At 28.8% G+C, this 8,219-nt stretch overlaps 2 protein-coding genes across 2 annotated transcripts; one reads left to right on the forward strand and one right to left on the reverse strand.

Annotated features, from left to right (window-relative positions):
* Positions 1-2,590: 2,590 nt before the first annotated feature.
* Positions 2,591-4,978, forward strand: LOC145042148 (tobamovirus multiplication protein 1-like). The gene is made up of 10 exons (XM_078990532.1): positions 2,591-3,081; positions 3,358-3,448; positions 3,545-3,597; positions 3,681-3,773; positions 3,872-4,016; positions 4,098-4,143; positions 4,245-4,308; positions 4,480-4,533; positions 4,663-4,740; positions 4,822-4,978. The coding sequence occupies exons 1-10, from the start codon at positions 2,911-2,913 to the stop codon at positions 4,912-4,914; spliced, it is 888 nt and encodes a 295-aa protein (XP_078846658.1). The 5' UTR covers positions 2,591-2,910; the 3' UTR covers positions 4,915-4,978.
* A 996-nt stretch (positions 4,979-5,974) lies between these two features.
* Positions 5,975-7,782, reverse strand: LOC145042149 (derlin-2.2-like). Its single transcript, XM_078990533.1, has 6 exons — positions 7,440-7,782; positions 7,095-7,194; positions 6,806-7,020; positions 6,650-6,733; positions 6,510-6,563; positions 5,975-6,437 (listed from the first exon to the last, which is right to left on the reverse strand). The coding sequence occupies exons 1-6, from the start codon at positions 7,536-7,538 to the stop codon at positions 6,270-6,272; spliced, it is 720 nt and encodes a 239-aa protein (XP_078846659.1). The 5' UTR covers positions 7,539-7,782; the 3' UTR covers positions 5,975-6,269.
* Between the last annotated feature and the right edge of the window lie 437 nt (positions 7,783-8,219).

The following is an 8,219-nucleotide window of genomic DNA, read 5'->3' on the forward strand; positions in this document are numbered from 1 at the left end:
ATTTACTAATATTCTATTTTTGGTTAGTTTAATAGATATCATATTTAAACTTATTTATTATATTTATGTATGAATATAATAAAATTTCTATGGATTAAGAAATTTCTGGATGGATAAAAATAAAATAAATAAATAACACTCACATTGTTATTATCTAAGAAAAAGGTGAGAATGTACATTAGTCCGGTAAAAAAGTGTATTTTTCGTAGATTCCAAAATTTGGCCGGTTTATAAATTATTGTACACCCACTAATCCTCGTCAGATTTTGTACCAAAGTTTTTCTTGTTTTTCATCAATTTCTCTCAAGATAATTATCTATGCATTATGTAAGAGGTATAAGTTATGTTTAAGCAACTTTAATTTAATCTTTTATACATTCTTTATTGGACATTAAAGTTAAGTCAAGTTAAAAATATTTATATTTATTAACGGTTTTTTAGATTAAATTAAAAGTTTTTTTTTTTTTTTTTTTTTTTAATATTGAAGTTTTTTTGCCATACATATCTATATGATTTAAAAAGTTATTGATTTAAAACATCATACAATAAATATATATATATATATATATATATATATATATATATATATATATATATATATATATATATATATATATATATCGTTAGTAGCATAACATCGGTATTATCAAAACCTTAAGACTTGTTATCCAGTGAATTGTTTAGAAATATCGTAATGAAAGGAAGATATGAGTTTTTTGCTAGGTATTTGACCAAATAAGATCGTCCAGTTACTATAGAACCTATTACTAAAGTACTCTTACAGAGAGATAAGGCTAAGTGGAGCGAAAAGGGTTTTCAATGAGATGAGAAATGCAAACTATTAGCCCCATATGAAGTTTGTGAATAAGTGATTGTCTGATAATGAACACTAAATATCCGTCTTTCTGCTAAAGAGGATGTATTAAACCCATAATTCATTAGATGCTTTTTATGAATGTCAACTAAGTATCGTAAGTAAATTGCTCCTGGTTGTTTAATCATTTGATAACAAAAGTCATTTTTTGAGAAATTATCACTATGAGTCGGACTCAATAAAATTTTATCAATCATTTTTTCTGTAGTTAAGGTGGAGAACTAAACCAAGAATTCTCTTTTTCCATCATCAATCGAATCGTTGTTTGCAAGCCATGATTCTATTTTATCATCAAACCAGTCCAAGTCCACATTCACGTTTTTTCTTTTTCTTATCAATGAATAGATCTCTTTACTTGTATGACTTAGATGTCTCATATTTTTCAAAAAAATGATTCAATTGATGGGATTTTGTATGATACTTATGTGATCGATGATATCGTCAATTTTGAAAGAACTTATTGCCAACCTCTTTCAGATATGAATCCATCTGATTCAGAAGGGAAGAACTTGTATAAATATCTTAATTTCAATTCAAACATGGATTTGATTCACACTCCATGTTATAAGAAATATTTACCATATGAAAAGAAGAAAAAACAGTCTTTGTTTAAAGAAATGCGTTGAGAAAGGGCAGATGTATAAAACTTTTCAATAAGATCGTGTTTATTCAACTCTCTCAAAATGGAATCTATTCCAAACATATATGTCATGGTTCTTTACTTAGACTGAGTACAAATATCTAAAGTTTTTATTTTTAGATACTTTTTCAGATCTATTGTTGATACTAAGTAGCAATCGAAATTTTGCATCCATTTTTCATGATATTATGCATGAATAAAATATATCATGGCGAATTCTTTAGAAAAAATTCTGTCTTCCACAAAGGAATCTGACAAGTGAGATTTCGAGTGTTTGCATAATCTTCTTATGTTCGAAGAAATGATTCATCGAAATAATGAGTCACCATTGATATTGACACTCTGACAAATGTTTGAGAGTTCCTCTATGCAATCATTTTCCTTCTTTTTGTTTCATTTGAGACCACTATATTTTATGAGACATAGGGATACAATTCTAGTCATTATTTTGGAAATAACAAAAATACTTTTAAAATGCAAAACAATTAAATTTTTTTGAATTTTTTAAAATATTATTTTCGTTATTTATATTTTCCAAAAATAAATAAATAAATAAATACCATTTTTTTGAAATATTTGTAAACATTCTAATAGAATGTTCTAGTATAAAAATTACATTAAAACTGTTAGAATATTCACATATTCTATTAGAATATTATATTATAAATATTCAAACAATTTTAATAGAATATTATAATATTTTAATATATCTAACAATTTAGATATATTAAATTTTTATTTGATTATTTACAGTGTAATATATTCTATTAGAATATTTCACGTATATTAAAAAAAACAATAATTTTTATGGCATTAAAAAAACATATCTTCAAACTTATAATCAATATATTCATTATTAAAATATATCCATTGTTACAAACTTGCTTTCATTATCATCATATCTAACGTTTTTAAGCAAACCAATTTTTATGTCATTAAAAGAAAACAATTTCTTATGTTGTGGTGTCAATTAATTACATACGTGTAGTTATTTGTTTAATTCTAAAATTTTCTTATTTTAATACTTCACATTTCAAATAATACATATAAAATTCGTGGATTTAATTTGGATTGTCTTTTTCCCTTTTTATTTAGTTTTAAAATTTCCTGGTGTGGGAAGGGCAGCTAATCATATCCCAAGAATGGAGTCTTTGCAAGAGAGTTGCAACGGATGACTTTGTTCCTTATCTCTTTGAATCTCGCTGCTAATTACTGAAGAAGAAAAAGCAGGATTCGTTTCGATTTTCAACTTGAAGTCTGTGTTCTTGTGTTCATTTCCATTTTTAATCCCTTGGTGTGTGTGTAAGAGAGGGATCGAGAAGCAGTGTGTTTTTGGTGGGATCAATCAAGTAAGTGAAGAAAGGGTGTGTGATTTGTGAGGCGGATTAGGTGTGAAATGACGAGAATGCTACTGAGCATCCCGTCGCCGTCGTCGATGAAGATGTTCGATCTGTGGTCGTCGTCAAACTGGTGGGACTGGGAAGAGATTAATGAATCAAGGAGCTGGCAAGATGGAATATTCTTCACTCTCTGTGGTTTTTATGCCCTAGTATCCGCCATAGCTCTTGTACGTTATCAGTTATCTCTTCCTCCTATACTTTCCAAGTCTTACAGACTTTAGGTTTTTGAAATTATTGAACGAATGTGCTAATATTGATCAAAAATAGGAGTTCGATCTCAAATTTTGGAGAATCTGAAGTAAAACTGAAACTGAAATCGATTCTAGAACTGACAAATTAGTAATCCCCAATCTTAATTCATACAAAATTTACAGGTCTTATCGAGTCACTCACCAGATTATTATCGTAGTTGTTTGTTTTGAGTTTGTGTTTTTCCATCACAGATTCAACTAATCAGGATTGAAATCAGAGTCCCCGAGTATGGTTGGACAACACAGAAAGTTTTCCACCTCATGAATTTCATCGTAAATGGAGGTAACAACTAACAATTCAAAAACCGATCCAATTAAAAACCACTTTCTTGAAGAATCACCACCCATTAACGCATATATATCCCTCTTCTTCTTTCAGTTCGTGCTGTTGGTTTTGGATTTCATATGCAAGTGTTCAATTTGCACCCCAAGGTAATCATCGTCTTCCACAACGATTCATCATTTTCATATTTTGGGTCCCAAATCCCAATTCGATCATCAATCATTCTTATTAGGTTTGCATCTGGATGCTGCTGGAAATTCCAGGACTACTTTTCTTTTCTACTTATACTCTTCTTGTTCTATTTTGGGCTGAAATCTATCATCAGGCAAGTAAAAATTTATCTTCAAATCTTTCAATCTTCAATCTTAATATCATAAATTATCAAATTTATAATCTCTTGATATCTTTTTACAATGAATATAGGCTAGAAGTTTGCCTACAGATAAACTCAGAACAACTTATGTATGTGTTAATGTTGGAGTTTATATCATTCAAGCTTGCATCTGGATTTACCTTTGGGTAGATGACAATAGCCTTGTTCAGTTTATTGGAAAAATATTTATTGCAGGTTAATATTTAATTACTTATTATTATTATTATTTTTAAAGATAATTAGTAAAATATAATTGTTCAATTAATTATTCTGCAGTTGTATCATTCATAGCTGCTCTTGGGTTCTTGATTTATGGAGGAAGGTGAATCTTTAAATCATAAAAATTAGTAAATTATAATTTCATTTTTCTTTTTCTTATTCATGGATTTTTTATTTTAATTTTTTTATATTCATTGTTTTTAGATTATTCTTCATGCTTCGAAGGTTTCCTATTGAATCTAAAGGAAGAAGGAAGAAACTTCATGAGGTTGGTTTTTGTTTATACGATTTTACTCTTTATATAAATAACTGTTGAGATTTGAGAAGGCATAATAATATAATATAATATAATATAATGTCAGGTTTAAATTAATTATTATAATTTTTGTTTTCTGATATAATATTTCCTTTGTTAATTAATTTTATAATATATTATTAGGTTGGATCTGTGACAGCAATATGCTTTACCTGCTTTGTTGTAAGATGCATTGTGGTAAGTTTCCATCAATTTATTTATTTCTATAATTCTATTACAATATTGTTGTAGCTTTAATTTTTAAAATCTATTTATCATATCAAAATATTTAAAAAAAAAAACAAAAATTGATTTTGGAAATTGTAGGATGTTGTGTCGGCTTTTGATTCGGAGGTGTCATTGGATGTTCTTGATCATCCGGTCCTAAACTTGATCTTTTACATGGTATGAATAATAATTAATTAATTTAATTTTTGAAATTTGTAATTGATTTTGACTTTTGTTTTTGTGGTCAACGCTGAACAGTTAGTTGAGATCTTGCCTTCGGCTCTTGTGTTGTATATTCTAAGGAAGCTGCCTCCGAAGAGAGTTTCTGCACAATATCAACCTATTCGTTAATCATTTTTCTTTGCTTTGTTTTATTGTATAAATATTTATTATCATTATTATTATTATTATTATATTTGGATTGGTTTTGTTGTGGCTTCAAAAATAGTTAAAACATACAAAGCCTTAGACCTTTCTAGTATGTATCATATTAGAAATACTTAAAATAAAACTATTTTTGTTGTTCATAAACCTAGAGTTTATATTCTATAATAAATGATTCTTACTTAAATTGTTTATTCGGTCTAACGATTTTTTTAAATCTTTGATATATGTGGCGTATTTTAAATTTTAACGAATACTGTTTTGATGTATTTTTTTTTATAAAATATATTCACTTTATATTTTGTATATTTAATTAAATATATTAACAAACCAAAAACACAGAGATTTCTATCACACTCGAATAGTAATAAGCTTTGTAAAAAAAAGCTATGCATTTTACGAGTTCTTTTAAAGGTTTTAATAGATTTTAAGAGCTTTTAATAAAGGAACTCAGAAAAATTTTCATGCTTAAAACTTTTATTTTAGAAACAAAATTATAATCCAAAAACTATTTTAAATAGCCTTTAGCTTTTTAACTTTTGAACGTGTTGCACATCAAACTTTTAGTTTTCAAGGAAAAAAATTTGAGTTAAAAAAATCGTTTGAGAATAAGACTTTAAAGCCTTTATACTAAAAACAAAAAATTTATAATCCAAAAATTACTTCAAGTATCTTTTAGCATTTAGAAGCCTTTTAACTTTTAGTTTTATGTAAGTTGACAATTTCAAAAGTTTGCAACAATTTTCGACAAACATAGATTTTATGTAATTATAACCTTTCAAAAACTTACAACAATTTTACCAAATACTTCTACACAAATAAAAACTACAACTCCAACTATTTTCCCAAACATTTGGTATATATAATTGTACATTTCAAAAGCTATAACTCTTAACAAAATGTCTGTTTTAATAAAACAAATTCAAATAATATTCAATATTGGTAGCATCTTTAATGTCTAAACAAGATTTTGTCATGAGGTAATTTGTTAAAAAAAAATAAAAACTAGGGTTTGGATCCCCATGCATTGCAACGAAAACCTTGTATTCATTTGAAAAATACATTCCAACATACATGAAAACAAATACATAAAAATAATCATTTTGTAATAAAAGCCTAATCTGAAAAATGGAAAAATCTTTAAAACAACCTTTCTACCAATTCTCAACAATCCTTTTTACATACAATGAATGTCGTAAACACCACACCATGACATGTCATATATACATACTACACATACTTCTTCAATCTTTTAACCCTCACTAAAGACTAAACAGTAAAAACATAAAATTACTCTTTACTCCTCCATTGTCCAATTAGATTTAATCTACAGGTGGGCCCGCAAATCTCACATCCCCAGCACGTGCCACAACAACATTTTCATTACCAAAAAGCGATTTAATAAACGACGGCGTTTTCAATGGCCGCCTCCCACTCATTCTTGGATACACATCTTCAAGAAAATAATACGCATGCCCCGCCACCATCCCCTGCCACGTCACCACTAATTAATAATTTATTTTCCCCAAGGGTATTTTAGTCTTTTTAAAACAACGACTCACAAGTAAATCCGCCCACGCACTTGCGCCAACAAGCACAGAAAACCCCAACAAAACCTATACTCAATATAATTATATAATAAACAAATAAATAAATGTAAACTATATGTAAATTATCAAATAATAATAATAATTACACTAACCCATGGGAGATAAGCTGCAGTGAAAGTAAAAAGACCCAAGAAACTCATATGAATAAATGGATTCCTCTTGCTCCATACATAAACCTATAAATAAAAGTAGGATCATATAAATATACAAAAAAAAAAAAATTATGCTGATTCTTGTAAATAATATACCATCATAAATGTCAATGAATTGCTAAGGAAAATGATTTTGGCGAAAGATTCAGAGATGTAAGGAATCATTCCTCCAACAAGTACAATGCTTGTTAAGACTGTAGCACCAAATAAGAGCATATAAAAGAAATCCGCAGTTCTTCCTCTGAATGAATTTTCTTCTAGAAGCTTGCAGTATCGAGCGAGAAAGAACATGTGAAAAAGAAAGTCCAGATCTGTAATACGAAGATGTTATGTTATAATCATACAATGCGATTAGCCGATTATCATGTATGTGTAAGGTGTTTACCCATCTTTCGAAAGTAGAGAAAATTTGTGATAAGTCGCCAGAGTTGGAATTGATTAACGACAAGCCTCGGGTTCAAATATAGGTTGTATGGTGAAATGATCTGGAAAAATGTTTCAAAAAACAATTGGGGATCAAATGATTAATCGCCTTTTAAACGTTTTGTGGAATCGATTCGTTTAATTTAATGTATATGTGCGCTAACATCGACGCAATTCATTCTTTTTTGGAATTGAACAAGCTAATTGGAGAATAAAGATACCTAACGCCCAAATTGATAGCCCGAATAGAACACCAAACAGTTAAATTATCGAAACCCTTCGATTAAAGATAAAATTAGGGGAATACCTCAAGGGAGCAACCAACTGTGGTAAGAACAGCAGCTGTGAGATAAGAACGAGTTATGACAGGCATCTGTTTGTACCATTCTTCCACAACTTGTGCCATTTCTCTTTAATCGAACAACCCTAACCCTTATTTTTCAAGAATCAACGCTCCAAATAGCTTAATCAGCTTCAAGGTTTTATAATCAGCAATACCTAAACAGGAGGAAGTCGAAGAATCTAGAGAGGAATGGATTTGGGAGTGTTACAAGCAGATATGCACTAAAGTAGTAAATGGGGTAAAAACAAGCTCTCAAAGGGAGTGTCTGTTCTAATCTTCAAAGGAGTCTAATTTTGTTTATGGAAGCACGATGTTTAAGAGCGCGTGTACGACAAATGCTAATAACTGAGCGCCTGTCTGGTCAACTTGAACATCCCGGAGTTATTTTTTTTTTTCTTTCTATTTATTATTATTTTTTTAAACGAAAAATATAAACTATATTCATTTATGTCCATAATGCTTCAAAAAAGGGACATCTAATACTCTTAGATGTGAAGCTAATTGGTCGTCCCGAAGTTAATAATATGTTCAAAAGGGATTGATTGCATTTTTGTGTTGGTTTTAATCCTTGGACTTTTCTTTCGTCTCATGTGCCACAATTAAGGTTGTTGGGTTGTTTCCTATATTGTTATTTATTAGAATAGATACTTCATTGGTTTACATAAAACTGTTTCCATGTTTTTTAACAATAACTAATAATCAATAATATAGAAGCTAATAGTTATGTACTTATGTAACCAATAT

This window comes from Lactuca saligna, chromosome 4 (assembly GCF_052625555.1).
Source record: "Lactuca saligna cultivar CGN05327 chromosome 4, ASM5262555v1, whole genome shotgun sequence".
Taxonomy (NCBI): domain Eukaryota; kingdom Viridiplantae; phylum Streptophyta; class Magnoliopsida; order Asterales; family Asteraceae; genus Lactuca; species Lactuca saligna.